Source organism: Patiria miniata, unplaced genomic scaffold, assembly GCF_015706575.1.
Source record: "Patiria miniata isolate m_02_andy unplaced genomic scaffold, ASM1570657v1 HiC_scaffold_16, whole genome shotgun sequence".
Taxonomy (NCBI): domain Eukaryota; kingdom Metazoa; phylum Echinodermata; class Asteroidea; order Valvatida; family Asterinidae; genus Patiria; species Patiria miniata.
Window position 1 is genome coordinate 5,209,867 of NW_024037054.1, and position 18,434 is coordinate 5,228,300.

At 40.4% G+C, this 18,434-nt stretch overlaps 1 protein-coding gene across 1 annotated transcript; it reads right to left on the reverse strand.

The window, feature by feature from the left end:
• Positions 1 to 251: 251 nt before the first annotated feature.
• On the reverse strand, positions 252 to 6,977 carry LOC119722750. The gene is made up of 6 exons (XM_038193049.1): positions 6,746 to 6,977; positions 6,434 to 6,484; positions 4,573 to 4,665; positions 3,930 to 4,147; positions 3,086 to 3,267; positions 252 to 2,298 (listed from the first exon to the last, which is right to left on the reverse strand). Exons 1-6 carry the CDS (start codon positions 6,828 to 6,830, stop codon positions 2,121 to 2,123), a joined length of 807 nt encoding a protein of 268 aa, XP_038048977.1. The 5' UTR covers positions 6,831 to 6,977; the 3' UTR covers positions 252 to 2,120.
• Between the last annotated feature and the right edge of the window lie 11,457 nt (positions 6,978 to 18,434).

The window sequence follows — 18,434 nt, forward strand, 5'->3', positions numbered from 1 at the left end:
TATACTTCTAATTGAATAAACCGACTGTCGCATAAAATATAGCTGTTATACAACAGTTCCTACTCTTCAAAATCCAAAGAGTGAAAATTCACTCCATTCGAGTGAAGATTCAATCCCACAGTCGGAAAGTAGGGACTAGACGTTTTGGAGGGAAAAAAATCGAGCTTTCACTCGAGCTTCGACTGGAGTGGTTCTTTTTTTCAGACTATTTCAATCGAAAATGAGATTGATTTTCACTCTAAAACGTCTAGTCCCTCATTTCACTCTTTGGAATTTAGAGAGTATAGGCCTACTTCTGGTATTTCGGGTTTGGTAACAATGATGCCCGGCATTGTGCTCGTTGAACACAAAAGCGAAAATGTGTTACTTTTGTTTTAGGGGAGCAACGAGGCAGCATCCCAAGTCTTGGTCGCCGAGATCAACCAAACTAGCCCCGTACCTTTACGAAGATGCTAACGTGCACTTTGTGGACAGTCTCACCTGTAGAGCTTACCGATCACGCTAAGGAACTGTTGCTATTTTTAGAAGGTAAAATAAATTCCGTATAGTAATTGACTGAACGTGTGCGTTGAAAACCAAGACAACAAACCTAAAAAAAACACCTGGGCCTTTCGGCTTTATAAAGTTGTCCTCTAACCAATGTGTGTTAAGAGGGCGGATACACGTGGAGAATTGTTATGGCTATCTGCTTTGGCTCGAGAGACAACAATGGAGACTGCATTTTTAGGAATTATGAGTCCACTGTTTTTTATTTACCTTGAAATTGTATCGCCGTCTCTTGTTTACCATGTACCGAACAGAATCGTTAAGCATCGGAAATTGAGATGCGTACTTTTTAGTATTGGACAGATACAGATCGTTACTTCGTTACATATTTACTGAACCGGCCGATCGCGGCTGTGCCAGTCGGACTGAGATCAACAACCTTCATCAGACCCAGAATCCGGACCCCTTTAAGCTCTCAATAAAGTTACATAATTCAGTGTATTTGGCCAGCAATCTCGTTGTATAAAGTAAATTAACAGCAAGAGAGCACACAGGTCCCTTCCTGGATGGAAATTGAAAGGAGCGAAGAAATAAAAATAGCTTGAGTTTCTAACAAATAGAATTGAAGTGCTTTATCAGTAGGCCACAATTTGTGTACCGACGAATCTTTAAGAAAAAATCATCGGCCAGCAGTTAACATGAAAAAACGTCATATCTTAAACATAGTTTTTTTTACTAATAAGTTTAATTCGGGGAATTTTGAAAAGGACCAAAACAACAAACCATGACCTTTAGTTAAATAAACATGATTTCGTGGTATTTGAGTGACTGATACCTATAATGCGTGGGTGCATGAATTAATTTAGATTAGGAGTGCTCCGTTAAGTGTTCTTGTGGTCAGCTAGGAAAACAAATGGTTAAAGTATAGATTGTTGTTCATTGTAAAATTTGATACATATTTTTGCCTCTTTTAGCTTAGCAAATAAGAAGTTCATGGCATGTATTACGTCATAGATAAACTGCACATGTGCTTGGTGAAAGTATCTTGAGATGAATATATATATATATATTTAAAAGTATTTCATATGTAATTGACCTACCTGTGCGTGCTTCATATTAGGTGATATTTGAGTATAGGGTTGTGCATGCTAAGGTACATCGAACATTAAAGGACACCTTGGAGGTCCGTTTAGTAGCTAATACGTGCTAAATTCAACAAATAGTAGGAACTCGCACTTTGAGTACGAAATTAAGAATAAAGAGGTTTATAGTGAAGGGAGACATTTAAGTTTTTTCTCCAGATGTTAACAGCGTAAACAGGTTTGTCTTGCTTTTTTAACGCTTTGAATTGTAGCCCAAAAGAGCGCCTATTGCGTTGAATTGGACAATAGTGCGAAGGCAGAATAACAGACGCACTCTGACGAGTGTGATCTGACCAGAAATAGCAACAAAAGCGAAGAATTACATCATTGACCAACTTTTATCGTAAGACGTGAGGAACTCCAGGTGCCAAACTGACACTACCTTTTGAATTTACAGTAATTGCGTGCCTTAAAAACACATACCCAAAGCACCTCAAAATATTATGTGCCGGCGCACTAACCTAAATCCGTTCAGTGGTAGCCCTCTACTACTTAAAATAACGAGTAAGCACATTTGCAGCAGGTGGGTGTATACACCAACTCCCAGTGGTACAATTCGCGGACGTCGGGACACCTGTTGTTACAGTCGGGGTCGGTGTTGAAGTTGCAGCCGCCGCACACCAACGCACGAACCCAGGTCCCCGTAGTTTGGCACGAAGTCACACCAAAGCTGTGGGAGAAACAGGTCAATATTATCGAAACCTTTTCATAACAGTAACAATTTTAGTAAATTTTAGTATTGTGAAATCGTTAGATCAAAAAAGATTTTTTTTAAAAATTATTTCTGAAATAATTTTCAGAATGTGAGCATTTTTGTCAGCGGATTACACTTTTCAATTTTGCAAAATACACTGAACACTATGAGGGACAAGTTTTCACTGGCCATCCCTATAAGCATTCTTGTCCCGTATCAAAAGAAGGTATTGGGTGAGTGACGGTGCGCATACACAGAAAAATAATAAGAATCTAGAGTAGTATCAAGAAAGATGAGATTAAACTCTGGGATTTTGAGGCTACTTTCCACTTTGCACAAGTCAGTATGAGTGCTACGCACTTTTACCAACCGAGCACAAGGAACGCGCGGATAATGCCAGTTCTCTGTATTGTATTTCAATCCACATAATTATTCGTGCTTTATTGTGTTCCCAAATGACAATCAGCTCACTTGATTATTCCGTTTATGTTCGATAGTTGCCTCAGTGACGTGGCCCAACAGGACCTAGCTTTTGAACGGGGAAAACCGAGGCCTACCAAATCAGTTTTAGGAATAGACGGGAAATCATAGGGGATTTTTGAGAGAAGAATACCGACAAACCTTGTTCACAGATTGTACCCGGCGGCAATCGGGCCAGGGACATCAAAGGTAAAACAAGAATCGTACCTGGATGACCGACCCGCAAACTATCAGTGTACACCATGACAATGGACCTAGCCTATACGTGTTCTTGTTTTCTTACCCAGGACTGATGCCAATGCAAGATGAATCCTCACTCTGCGAGGTGCACTGTCTCATGTGGAATCGGAGTCCAGGGAGAACCTTGACCAGCGTGTGGTTCCTCAGGTTGGCGGTGGGCAAGCGCTCCCATTCTTCCCCGCTCTCGCACACCTCGTGAATCTCACCCGGATAGGCTCGTTTTTCCTGCATATGTTAAAAAGAGAAAAGAAAAAGAAAACACATTGGCATTAAGCTAGCTTCAGCCATTGAATCATCAGCCTTGCAAGACCTCATGTAGTTTACATGTCGTGATTAAGTTCCCCCTTTTTGGCAGTCTCTCAAGGGGAGCCATGAAGTGTGTATCATGCATATAGGCCTGTCATCAGATCATTTCATTAATCCTTGATTGGATTCCTTACCCATTTGCAGGTCTTTTGTAAAAAAAATATTGTCCTTATAAAAACACTCCGCGATTTTTTTTCGCAAACCGGAGAGGATTTCGATATCTCAGACCCACAATTCGAATTACACGGTAATTTTCAAAACAGTGGCCATAACATTTTGATTCTGTTTTCTGTACCCTTTTGCCTAGTCGTTGGAATTTTCACGGACAGTTTGCCTTAAACAAACTTAAACAGCAACGTCACACCTTCAATTTGAATGGCTATGAGGAGGTTCGTGTTCATAGCGTAGATTGGCTGTTTCGAAATCAAGTTCAAATCAGCGTATTTTGCTTTTTTATGTCATATGCCTGCCTCTTCCACGATGTACGCAAAGAATAAGTATCACTTATAAGATTGGAAATCTTCGCACAAGAAATCTTGTATCGATCTTTATCGTGTGCAAGATTTGTTTTGAACACTTACTCTTCTTTCTTGCGCGCGGGTCCTGAGCACCGAGTCAGGGGTGTACTGGTGGTAGTCGGGTTTTTTTGGCGAGTAGGCGATCAGGTCGCTTTCCAGTGCCGGATGATCTTTGCTCCTCTCGTAGATGCTCTCGATTTTGTCATGGATGGTGTCCCTGTGTGTGCTGCTCAGGCTTAATCCTCCCTCCTCTAAAAGATGGACGAGCTCTTGGGCGATATCTTAAAAGAAAGGTACAGCATGACAAATTGCAGACATATTTAACCAGTATGGTGCTTTAAAATACGAATGTTTGATGCATTTGTAACAAGTTGCGTATAATGTATCTGAAGATGTCTAATGTTTCCGTCAGAAGGTTCAAAAAGACAATGTTACACGTGGGCAATCTTATAACTCCGTTATAGTTCTTTCTTGTGAGATAGAAGCACATATCAACAACGATGCATTCATTCTATGAGATGGGCAAGAATGGACATACGCACCTGTGATTTCATGACCTCTTTCGAACAACCCATTCAATCTTTTCCAGATTTCTTGAAGGATCTTTGAATGGCCAGCCATAATTGCTTACAGATTTTTTTCCCGCCTAACGAAGGCAAAAATTGCCCTGTGACTAGTGGACAACAGTAGCAGGAGAAAGACTCACCTTTAAGCACGAAGTGAAACATTCCATTATCTGGCACCATCTTGGGGAACCGTCTGAGTCCTATTTTTCTCTTTTGTTGGAGATTGCCTTGATCTGCAAATACATGTAATACTGTAATCTGTGAATAGTTGAACATTGGCAACATTTTGACCGATTGAGTACTATCTGAGGACAGGTGGCTAGGTCACATATGAGAACGGGTCTTTGTTTCGATATGGTATACGCATCGGTAGATAGTTTGTAGTTTCATTGTCATTGAATTGAAATAACAAAAAAACTTCCTCCACAAAGGACGCACCGCACAGAGGACGCACCGCACAAGGGGTCTATTTCGGAAAACACCTGGCGAAATATTTACTCGTACATTTCTCCCCCAGAATTTAAAATATATATTTCGTGATCCAGTAGTTAATTAGCCAAAAAAACCCAATTCTCTGTGTTCACAGAATCATGTTTAATTGGGAGACATTAATTACTGAAGATATTCGTCACTTCGTCAAAATGGAAATTGTGTACTTTGTCACAAAAATGTAGCATAAGTTGTTCAAGTATTAATAAATATTGATTTTGAGCCCATTTTCTGCATCTGAGAGGAACAATGCAAACTGCAAATCGCGGAGGGTAAAAAAAGGTAAAGGTAAAGATCCCATAGCCATTACTGGCCGTAGGGGCAGTGAGATGTTAGAGGTCCACTGTGTCTTGGGCGCGGCATATGAGTGGCGGGGCCCAGTCCTCTCCTCTCGCCGTCTTACCTTCCCTGAACGAATCAGGTACCCATTTTACTGTTGGGTCGTCAGAGAGAGTTTTCCGGTTTTTGGAACCTTCCACTCCGTAGCTCCACGCTCTAACCGCTCGGCTACGAGGCCCCTTATGTACCGTGGAGGGTACATAAGTCTTAATATAGCATACGTGTAAAATTAATGAGACTTCGTGACTTATAGAGACTCGTCACCTCGTCTAAACGAAAAACTGAGTGTGTTGCACTTTCAATACTTTGTGTAATTAGCGTATTACGAACGATGGAATTTCATGTCTCGAAAGTTGGTAATCACGTACAGGATATAATTAAATTTTAGAATATCCAAAAATCTCAGATTTCATAAACTCTCGGTTTTCGGCAGATTCGTCAAAAACGATGATGCCTACTTCAGTGACAGTGTGTTGAAGCCGTGGGTCTGCCCCTCTTGCACCAGTGCCCATGCAGATGACATTTTGTGTTTCATCACTTGATAGGATGTTGGAAATGTTGGAAATGTTGGAAATGACTATAGTAATCGACGCGCGCGGCGCCCATGTCGAGTGAACCCGGTATGCCACTCCTTTCGCAAGGCTCACTGCTACGCAGGCCTACCCTACTGGTTACCCTAATAAAAAAAAAAACCTCGTCCCCATGGTGCTCTAAGGTTGCGCACCTACCCTGTCTCTATATGGTGACAGGGTTAAAAAAAAATGAATCGGAACGCGTGCGCGTGGAACCTGGAGTCGAAATATTTTCACTAAAAAGTGAATTTCGATTTTCAATTATTTTCTTTGATCCACCAACCCACATTTCGATTCATTTTTCTTCTAAAGTTTAAAAATTAACAATTTTTAATGGTCCTTCAAGTATTTTAAAATTTGTTATATTCTGAAAATAATTTCTGTGGTATCTTTCTTCTTTGTGAGAGACACAAAATCAGTTCTGATCAAATAATTTCGGCACACTCTCCTGAAATTCTAGATTGTTTTTTTTAACTAGTTAAAGCCAGTATTGTTCAATTAATTTTAAGAAGTATCATTACTGTTGGGTAAAAATAGCGGAAAGGTAATGTAATTCATGAAAACAAAGATCTAGAATAATCTTTAGGTTGTTTTGGCTTACCCATCATTTCGAAGCGAAAGCCAGTTTCATCATCCAAAACGCCGGCATCACCTAAAAAGTACGGGGAAAACGTGGGAAGTTGTTACATCAGTTATGGTTTAACATGTGAAACTTAATTAAACAAATATGCCTATACAGCAAACACTTTAGAGATTACATAAAAGTAGAACAGATATTCCTTTGTAAAATCATAACGGGCCTTCCGGTATATATCGTGCCCTTGTCTATTAACAACAAAAACGAAACACAAATAGACATAAAATGTACAAAAGTTAATCAGTTTATGAAATATACAAGGATATCTCAACTTACTCATTTTAAAAATGTCCATGATCGTCCAGATGCTGAGAAGGCTGATTACAAACAAAGAAAAACGCGATAGGTTGCAGGCTGCCATTCTACACGTGCTATCTACAGTAGATAATTGATAAACTATCTGAGCTTGAGATAACCAACGTAGGTCTGTGTAGGCAAAACCAATAAACGCCTTTTCGAATATTGTTTCAAAACTCGCACTAGAGCTTGTGATCTGTAAGAGCCCTGCAGTCCCTTTTTATGGAACACCGGGGCTCTGTTCTCAACATTTGTGGTTTCAGTCCGAAGTTACGTAATAATTAGTCGGACGCGGTATCCCGCGGATGATTTTGCAGACATGGGCGAGACTCTCCAACGAGATTGTATCCTCGAGGAGTTTGTCCAATCCCATTTTAAATTTGAGGTCATGTTGCTGCAGCAGATGGGACCAGAAGGCGCAGCCCTCTTTTTGTCCTCGGGGATAGTACCCGGATTTTCTCATTCTCTTTTGGCTTACTGGTTTAATTCATATCCACTTGGCGCTTATTAGAAAAATCAGCTGGTCTGGGTGCGACATTTGAAAGCGTCAAAAGAGTGGAATTAGGGAAAAGATGATTTAGAGTAAAAAGTAAACTAATTTTAGACTGAAATACTAAACAAAAATTTATCCAGTGAAAACTCGAGTGAAAACTCGATCTATTCGATTGACTGAATTTCACTCTAAATGTGGTCCCTTGTCTGGTCCCTCATTTCAGCCGTTGGGAATATAGCCCTAAAAACGAAACCCAAATGGCAGGACCAATTGTGAGTAAAGTTTTGCCTGTAGCACTTTCAAAATCCAGGATATGAAAGCCCGATCAATGAGCTTTCTTTCAGTACAAAAATCATTCAAATCACTCATGTACTTTTTAAGTTATTTTTTTTTGAACACAAACACTGTTTTAAAGTTCTGTCCACGGATCACACAAGAAAGGTGTGCGTTCTCTCATCAAAACGAAAACAATTCACATACATCCCTTTGTGATTTGTTTTCGTTTTGCTGAAAGAACACTTACCTTTTTGTGACCCGGGGACAGCATTTTAAAACGGTGGTGGTGTTTAAAATTTGGTAACTTAAAAATGACCATCGTTGAATCTACTGCCCCCAATTTACTAAATTCAGTTTGAACTCATTTTGTTTGCAATTGGCCACACATCCGTGAACGGTTGCAAGCAAGCTAGTCTGCTTCACCGACCTGACAATTTCCCCGACGTTTATAAATTGCCCCGTTTCGTCTGAAGTAGGGTCAGGGAACGAGACTGCAAGAACACCATTGTTTCTTTCCTTTTCCTTTTTTTTCTCACACAGATCTTTAAACAAGTCAGTGTAACAATATTTGCTATAAGATGCTAACCCCCAAATCAATCCATTTCTGAAAATTACAGCAAAAGTAAATGATGCATATTACCTTTAAACCTCTTTCAGAAAGAAAGAATGAAATCATTCTTCCGGACACCTGATACTACCATTGCCAAATTTGATGTCCTTTTAATGGAGACTTAAAAAGGTTTCCGCTTACCTCTAAATCAGCGCGGAAGAAAAATGGAACGTGTAAGCCCACTGTGCGTTCACTAACGACTGTTCTATAAATTGTATGGCATTTGGATTATCCAATCTTGCAGCGGATTAGCAATAAACAATGTTTTTTTCATATATTTTGAATGAAAACCCGTACCAGTGTATTTTATTGTTATTGTCAATGATTTTAGTACATTTCAAGGTATCTAATATAAACAACATCAGCACTGCCTTATCTCTCAATGTGCCGTACTTCAATTGCAGATTACCTTTTTTGTAGTGGTTGAAGTTTTTTTCTTCTGATATTAATGTAGAGGAACTCATACATAGATTGAAGGATTTGTCATTACTGGTTAAAATGTGTATAATTTAAACCCTGGGGGCAATGTGCTGCTCAGTACATGCTATGCATTTGAATACCCAAAATGGCTGCCTTTAATAACAGGTATAAGCACTTTTGAGCGGCCATTTTGCTATTGGACATCGCCCATCAGATGTGGTGTGTGATCATTAGAGCAGTGTGTTGGTTTCAGAAGAGCCTGTTTGTTACAGAGTATAGGCCCGACAATAAAATCGGCAGATATATTAATCACTGCTTTCTCTCCTTTTTGTCTCATGGAACAGTCGTCTGCTAATTAACACCTGTCCTCGGTCGGCCTTCCGTGAAGACGATCCATTGAAGGAGTGGCGCCCACGTCTTTGCGTCCGCAGTGTCCTTGAAAATCCTAGACGAGTTGGAGAGCGAGCGAGAGTAGGGGAAACCGGCCGGAGAGTGCGTCTCGGAGAGATAAGAATACAGGAACTCCATCTGGTGTCATGCAGGTAAAATATTAATGGCATAACCTTAGGTGTAACTTTATACGAGCACGGTGATTTTGATCGGGGATGAAGGCGGCGGCGGAAACATTACATACACCTTCGAGTGGTGTACAAAATCAAAAGGTCGCTCTTTGTAAACTCCATTAAAAAAAACACGAACGCAGACTTGTTATAGAATATAGTTAAATATTTCTGATGAAGAGGCAGTAATTCGTGAAAAATCATAAAAGCTGCCAATTGCCCGATTCGGAGATCACAAATGTTTGACACGAATCCTGTGATTTTCTTATGGTCTCGACGGATAAACGGAACACCTTTGGGCCAGTTACCGGCGATGTTTTGTTTTTAAACTGAAGCAATATCTAGAACCATGAAAAACAAAACTAGGCAAGCCTAATAAAGTTCTTCGAAGAGCGTTACAAAGTGTATTCAATGAACCAGAGTGGCTAAAAAGTTTGTAGAATAAGTTGTAGCACGATTGAAATGAAACGTCTACTTTCGCTTGAAAACGATTTATCGCCTACACGTGGTTGTCACGGAAGTGTACATGTTTAATCCACAAGTGATAGGTAAGTAGTCTAAGTCACGAGTGATGGTCAGTGAGATGAGACTGGTGTTATTTAAAGGGTGGCAGTCACTTTAGGTACAACCAGTCACAGTGACAGTCAGTCAGAGACTTAAGCAAGTCTAATTGACAATCGACAGTCAGTGAGTGAAAGACTTGAGAGAGTCTAATTCACATGTGACGGTCATTCAGTGAGAGACTTAAGCAAGTCTAATTCATAGGTTACAGTCAGTGAGTGAGATAGGTTGCCAATCTTAAGATTGGTAACCAGAGACTTAAGCAATTCTAATTCACAAGTGACAGTCAGTGAGTGAAGGACTTCCGAAAGTCTAAATCACAAGTGACGGTCATTCAGTCAGAGACTTAACCAAGTCTTAATCACAGGTGGCAGTCAGTGAGTGACATAGGTTACCAGTTTAAAAGATAGGTAGCTAGAGACTTAAGCAAGTGTAATTCACAAGTGACAGTCAGTTAGAGAAAAAGATTTAAGAAAGTCTAATTCACAGGTGACGGTCATGGAGTGAGAGACTTAAGCAAGTCTAATTCACAAGTGACAGTCAGTTAGAGAAAAAGATTTAAGAAAGTCTAATTCACAGGTGGCGGTCATGGAGTGAGGGACTTAAGCAGTGGGGGGGGGGGGGGGATCAGATAATGTACACAGGTTTTTTTTCTCCGGACACTTGGCCTCCGCAAAGTCAAAAACTGGGGGGTGGGTGGGGTGGGGGGGGGGGGTAGGGACTGGTACCATATTTCAATAGGGGGCGATGTTCAAATTCGACGATTAGTAGCACTAGATTACAGAATGGTGTACCGTATTTTGAACAGGCAGACATTACACCAGTATAATTTTTTTTGGGGTGTCACAGCAGGGGGGGGGGGGGTTTCGACTTATATTTTAGGAATTTGTATGGAAAACAATTTTTTTTTGACAGAGCGGGGGAGGGGGGGGGGGGGTTGACCCCCCAAACCCCCCTCTGGATCCGCACCTGACCACGGCACATGAGTCAAACACCGTAACCATTGGACCACATCGGCCCACGAAAGTTAGGTAATGTCAGTCGGCATTTCTAGTTCTCACAGAAAGCGCGTGCGATTGCGGCTTGGATGCGACAGGACAGTTATAATATTAACGTATTCATAACGAGATGGTGAAGTGCTTAGTGGGGAATTACTTGTGATCGTGAAGTGCATCGTCACCATTACCCCTGCACTGTACATATCCGCATCGGATATGGGACAGATCATACTGTTCAGTGGCATTGTCGGTCATGTCAGCTCAAAGTAAATGAAGACATCGCATTATAGAACCTTATTGTTTATTTTTCAACTGCTGCCTTTGGAATCACCGATGTTGTAGTGATTTGCCGTTGTATCATATTTGTTAACGCACTGTCTTGGCAGAGCAGTATAGGAAGTGATTCTCACATTTATTTCCAAATGTTGTTGAGTTTCACGTAAGTGCTTTTGATTGCTAAACAAAACCGGGACACAGAAACATGACAATTTTTCAGCAATATCGAAAAAACTGAATCATGGAATCAATTGCGTCCCGAAATCGGTGTTGCATGCTTGTTTAACACGAGATCTGCTTTCGAATCAACAAATTCATGCCAAACTAAAATTGCCACCTCAGAATGTACGATTGCCTTCTTATATAAAACATCGCCTCCTTCAATATTTCAAATGACTCCTGGGCGCGGGAGAGGGGGGCGGGTAAGTTTGGTGCACGGGGAACATGTCCAAACTTCGTCGATATTTAGGCCGAGGACGCTAATGGCGAGAGACCTACCAATAATTTATTCTAGTGCGTGCAGATTTTCACCAAAACCACCTGGATATCTAGAATTAATGATAAACGTATAGATACTTGCATGTAGGCCTACATGCGTACGTCCGACTTTAAATAACACCCCAGAGTCTAATGGCGATCGTTTTGCTTTTGATTTTATCAAAGTACTGGTCCCCCAAGGAAATATCTTGACTAAAAATCTCCTAAAAATACTCGTTTTCGAACTGGAAACTGATAACTTAAAGAGCAAACATACAATCTTTGAGGCTTGAGAGTGTATGGATTTGTGGGTGTGTTTGCTGTCAAGCTATCAAGAGATCACTTTCAACCGGCTAAAACGATATTATATAATTCATACAAACACAAAAATTCGATCCGAACGAATTAGGCTTAAGGTCTCCGATGATGGCACGCATCCTTAGTACTGGTACAATTCACAAGGGATTTCTGGACTTCTTATTTTTGCACATAAAAGTGTCCTGTCGGTCGATTTGAGACACCACAAGAGCTGTAATTCGATCTCATAAGACTTAATGCATTTTTCAGTTTCATACGAAAAGATACCCTTGACATTTATCAAGTAGGACTTTGCAGACGCTTATATAGGGCGTTGCATGACCTGTGGGATCTGTAAGTGGAATCACAACTAATATTTAGTAATGTTCCCGTGGGTTCTTGAGCAAACGGTCAGAAAATAAATTAATGGAAGGTGTGTCATCATCTGCAATTGGAGAATGCATGATAATGCAGAAGGTGTTGCTAACATGCGTGCTCAGTGACGCAATGGTCGCCCTTTACCGCCTTTCTACGTTTGCAATTTCGGTCCATTTACGTTCGTATTGCATAAAGACCCCGTGTGTAGAAGGTATCCCAGAGGGCGTTCTTCGATATGTTATGTTAGTAACAAAGAATGCACAAGTGGTTTACTCGTGCCTATCCAAGATCCAAGCTACACAAAGCCACTGCCATCTAACTCCGCCTTAACGCTTAAGGTCTATCAGGCCCACAATTAGAGTGGGTTTAAAATAGGCAACGATCACAAAACGAACTGACTGAAAACCAAAGAGCTATATTAAATTAGTAGAGCATTGAATGATGTACAAAGGGATGCCTGCTGATGCGCGCATCCATATCTGTGCACAAACCTATGGAAAAATCAAAATTGTGTGCGGCTTTTGTTCTGCTATTTGTATATCTGCGTTTGTATTCTATACAGGTGCGTTACCGAAGTTGAAAAGGGCCAAAACCGAAACGCACGATCAGCAAATGAGCGTTTCATTTTGCTCTGCGCGAACAGCGCAACCTGTGTCCGAATCCGCTGCAGATGCTTTTTGCGTGACGTTTTTTTTAGCCGTAATGACGCGATTAAGTTCTTTGTGTATGTTCTACTTGCGGCTTGCATTTAGATTACTCTTCAATTCAATCCATCTAATTTCATCGTGTTCTACAAACACGCACATGAAATCAAAATGATTTTGCCAGAACGGCTTCAAAGCGTCTCTGCGCGCAAGAATGAGGAGTTAGCGCTCTTGTAATTTAATATAGCTCTATGCTGAAAACTCGCAATCTCGCATATCGAAAAAAAGGCTTAAAAGAAGCTACACATGTATTCAGTATAGCAATACATTCAAAGATTACCGAAATCCATACGAAGACAAGCTTAGACATGAAATAAACACAGACAACGAATTTTGCCGTGGGCTTTCAGAACGACAATGCTCCGTATTCCATACACGAGCTTTTGAATCGAAACTCAAGCTCTGCTTAATAAGTTTGATTTTTTTGGTTCAACAATATAAATTTCTTGTGTGTTTTAGATAGGGGTACTTTTTCAGCACTTAGGAAAATTCAGCTCTCCGATGTCACATGCAAATATGTATTTGGCGGATTGCTACGTAAGATGACCAACTTGTTTATCACCCTTGACTAAACCGCAGTTTGTGGAGGAGGATATGAGAACGGCCTTCCGCTTGAGGCCCGTACCCGCTTGTGCCTCCGCGAGAAGGAGTTTTTTTTGAGTGAGAATCGCCAAGCACAAGGTCAGTGGCCACTCTGTGCAAGGTAGTTACTTCAGTCAAGAAATGAAAAGGAAAGATAGAGAGAATCAGTGGCACGTTATGAGAAGGGGAAAAGCAATATCTTGACAAGGAGTTTTAAAGTGAGGCAATGCATACGGAGGAAGAAACTTGAAGAGTACTTCACCGTACCTGTCCTTGGAACACAAATGGTTAAGGATGTGAGGACTAGGAGGCAGCAAGCCGAGAGGACTGGACGGAAGCACGCGCGATGATGTACTGATTTTGTATTATTTGGAGAAAAAAAATATAAAAAAGGAAACCGACTGAGTGCCCCTCCAGAACGCGAAGCCCGCAATAAGTGTTCCCTGATTTATTGGAACACAATTGCAGTGCTAGTGAATTGACCTAAGGATTATTCGAGATTGTTCCCCTTTTAATCTTGAATTGAACAAAAATAGGCATTACTTGCTGTCAAAATGTACCTGCGCACAGGGCTGAAGACAGTGGCGTTACTATAGGGAGGGGGGCGGGGGGGGGGACACCCTAGTGGACACGCGGACACCCTAGTGGACACCCTAGTGGACGTCCGTTACCCCCGGGTGCCCCCTTCCACATTTAAATCTTAACTTGAACACAAATATACATTACTTGCCGTCAGTGCCCCCTTGAAATATTGGTGCACGCCCAGGTGACCCTTAGAAGTTTAATCCTACTTATGCCACTGGTTGAATTGAACTATAACCTCCAAATAGCACTTTCAATATACGACTCTTATGGGCTCTCGGGTTTCCCAGCCCAACACACCTCCTTCTCTGTTCATTCATATAGCCCAAAGGGTCAAGCACCATACAGTGGAGGAAACGAGGTGGTACCATAAGCCTTGCTGCCGAGAACAGCAAACGAACCCCGCACCAAATACGAAACAATCAACACAACACTATAATGGCAAAGGAATCGCATGCTTAGGCGGGTGCACAGACAGTGGCGTAACTACGCTGTGCATTGCCCCGTTGAAAATCAGTTACGCGATTGGTATGGATGAAGACGTTTAAAATTGCGTCAGTCGGGCTGTATTATGACGTCTTTCTGCTGTATAGGTAAACTTCCTTTCTATCTTATATCTGGAGATCTGTTTGTAGGCAGTCGTGCTATCACCGTTGATCGAACGTTTTGAAAACCCATGTCGCTTGTACTTGACAACTGCTCGCCGAAAAATATTCAGTCTCAAATCTCCCGAGATTTCAAAAGATCAATTTCATATTGGCAACGACACGGAAGATCTTAGTGCTAATCTACATGGTAAAGAATAAGAAGGAGTAAGTCCCCAGTTTCACACCCTGGCCGCAAGCTGACAGCTGTGGCTTGAATGCAAATTTGATTCATAATTGATTCATAATCTTCTCTTGATTTATACTTTGATACTTCACTCAGTCACACATCTTTAATGAAATGCAGATATCACGGTACAAATTTTCGCTGTTCCTAACGACTTCCATTTTGCAGAATTTCTAAAAAGTTCAATCACTTAGAAGTTAATGTGGCGATATGTGACTCATTTTTGGGGGGCAAGATCACATTTTTAGTGTTGCTTGTTTTTTTTTTTGAATAAAAATTCTTCAAAAAAGTCCTCCTTTCAATGATATACGCCACTGATGGGAATAATATTGTGAGTGAAATGAATGAGCGAGAGAACAGGCTACGGACCATCACACAATCTGACAGGAAATTGCTAGCGAATCTAATGTAATCGGAGTATGATTTTCAGTAATCTGGCAATATTTTGACAAAAAGTCTACGTTCATGTTCAAAGTTCCCTTGGGAAGCAGTCATTATTCTACTACATTTGATCCTTTGACTCCGGGTGTTCTCATAAAGATTGTCCTACTTGCGTTTTTAAACCTTGATATCTGTAAAAAAAAAAAAACTCACATAGCCATAGCATCATTTCAGAACACGATCGGTTATTGTGGGATGGAAAGGGGTGAAGACATGCCATTGAGTGGTCAATTTTTACCGCACTTCAAATCACAACATGTACATACAGTTGGCAGACGGTTATGTCCCTGACGGGTTTATCCCCAAGTCACCAAACCGTATTTTTTTTTTAATATAATATTATTTCACTTAATATTATACGGTCGCAAGGGGATAACATGTTTACGGTGTAGCGATTGTATTTAGATACTGTTCGTAATGCATGCCTAGGGTTAGAGTGCATTTTTCTCGTTGAATTCCCTGCTTTTTTTTAATATAAAAAGTGAATCGACTCAGACGTGACGCATTTTCAGGCTGACCTAATCAACAGTTTAGAATGCCTAGGGTTAGATTTGTTATTGAGAGGGAAAAAAAGAAACTCATATGCCACTAATTGAAGCAATGCCTAGCCTCTGGTCTAATCAGACGCGAAATATAATATTGGGGAAAATACTATTCTGTTTTAATTTGTCTGCGGTGGGTTGTGGTTGTGGGGGATATCATTCAAGTCTAAATGTCGAGTGCGAATTTCTGAATAGCTCTTATTAACTGACTGCGTAAGAGTGAGGCTGTCCTTGGTTTTTTTTCTACAAATAACAGGTATTCAGGTCGAAAAGGGCGATGTGAACGTCGAAATTTACGTCAGTTGAATTCATTACCAGCCATTTCTACGTCGACGTTCGGGTATTCCTGATCAAGTATTCCTGACCAAGTATTCCTGATCATTTCGTGTCGGAAGGCCATGTGAAGACTAAACGAAATCATGAGGTATAGTAGAATGTTTATCAGGCGATGGAACAAATGCATAGCATTCAACGCTGAATTGATGCGAATATTGTTCAACAGGGAAACTGCACAGTCGAGTGTCCAGGCATCTTACTTTAAAATGACAATTAAGTTTAGTAGCTGGTTACCTGAGCACAGATATAATTCACATATATCAATCAAGAAAGAGTAACCTCCTTTCTATCCTGCAGAACAAATTGGTACAAAACAGCCCTGTACCCTAAGGCTATGGAACTCTAAGAACAAGTAAATACTTCTGTAATTTTAAGAATTTGCTATTATTATTCTGCTCGCCAATTCGTTTCCAGAACTGTTTGACAATATGAAAACCGATATCAACTTCAATTTGAATACATGAATGCACAACCAACTTATAAGATGTGCAAAAATACGTCATCATGTATCAACTTACAAGCAATTGAAGATTTCTATATTAAATACTTGAAAATCAATATAAAATCAACCGTGAGAGACCTGAACTTGACTTTTGCGGGAATTGATAGAATGATCCAGGATCACGTCAAGATGGCGTCATCAAGTAGCAGATCACAAGCAGCCAAAGATTTCTATGTTTAATGTTTGAAAATCAATGCCAAATCAACTGCGAGAGATGTGATTTTGCTTTTTACGGGTATTGATAGAATAATTCAGGGTCTTCATTCTCAAAATGAACATAGCCAAAACAACTTGCGTTTGGTCCTACAAACTCGTGTTTTTCATTATTTTTATTGACAGTTTTATGTCTAATGTTCTGCCTGACTCTCGAAACACTGGTGTACTTTCTAAACTTCGCTCTTTTGTTCCTTCTTGTGCAATGATTATGCTATACACTGCCATACTTGAACTACTGTAATATTGTCTGGGCGCGAACGAGTACAAGTAAACTTCACGCACTGCAAGTCACTCAAAACAGATCGAGCCATACGCACATGCACTTTCTCACTTCATCGACACTGCACACCTCATGCACCCCTTTTCACTCGTCTTCGCACTTTGAACATTACTGACCTCAACAAACTACAAACTGGCATATTCATGTTTAAATTTGTCAACAATCTTCTCCCTAGCATCTTTTCTGCATATTTCACACCAGTCCGACAAATACATAATCCCTCAACCAGATCACGCAATGACTTGTTCCTTCCATTTACTCGCACTCTATACGCTTGCCTCACCCTAACGATCTATGGTCCTCGTATGGAACTCCATTCCTAATGACATCAGAACAATGCCGTCCATTGATCGATTCATATCTTTATATAAAACATTTCTTCTTCCTCAATATGTAGCAAAGCCTTCCCTTGTTTTTGTTTAACATCAAATCCTTTACAATTTAATTAATTATTTTTTCTAATTTGCGTGTGCTGTATTCTTTTTGAAATTTCTACCCTAATCCCAGGAATTCGTGTTATCCCTCCCCGCCAACCCTCTCTTCCCTTAACTTCCCACGCAGCGCTTTTTGTCTATAAGTTTGAAGTTTTAAGACAGTTAATGTATTATCATGTCATTTTATGTTTGCGTTAACCCGTTATTTGTTTAAGCCTAGAAAAACCTTGCCCAAATACATTATTCCTACTCATCCCATTTAAATGTAAATCATTTAATTTTTTGGTCTTGAAATGATTTAATCTCATGTTTATGCATATTTTGTTGGTCTTAACCCCCCCCCTTTCATCCCCTCCCCTCCCCAATTACCTCCCATGCCATCTCCTTTTCATGTAATGATGCGATTGATGTATAGTTACAAATTTTTTTTACAACCTAATGGAATGGTACCTTAGGGGGACATTCCCATAGGGTTGTGCACAAAATTTGTCAACCTTTTATGACCCCTATAACCCCAATTTCTCTTATTCTGTCCAACCCCCACGAATTCTGGTATGTTTACGTCTTGGACCATGATAATTCGATCTAGCTTATTTGCGACTACAAATTTTGCCTCTAAATGGGAGCTGTGACATGAGGGAATGTGCGGTGTCTCTCTGAGGTATAACTTATCACGAAAAATGTCTCCTTAACGATACATTAACAGGAATGAAATTAAGTCATTTGCTGCACTTGTAAAGGTAGCTAAAATTACTATCATCAATTAAAGTTACTACGCTGCTGGCGGTGACAACTGAGACATGATTATAAACCAATTAATAATAAAAACGTAATAATAAAATATACGTCTGACCAAGTCGAAAAAGATCTTC

Coding starts and splice junctions, on each gene's coding strand:
- LOC119722750 (XM_038193049.1), bottom strand. CDS start 6,830: ATGGCAGCCTGCAACCTATCGCGTTTTTCTTTGTTTGTAATCAGCCTT. Junction 4,148..4,572: donor GTTTCACTTCGTGCTTAAAG/GTGAGTCTTTCT, acceptor CTTTCTTTTAAG/ATATCGCCCAAGAGCTCGTC. Junction 2,299..3,085: donor TGCATTGGCATCAGTCCTGG/GTAAGAAAACAA, acceptor TTTCTCCCACAG/CTTTGGTGTGACTTCGTGCC.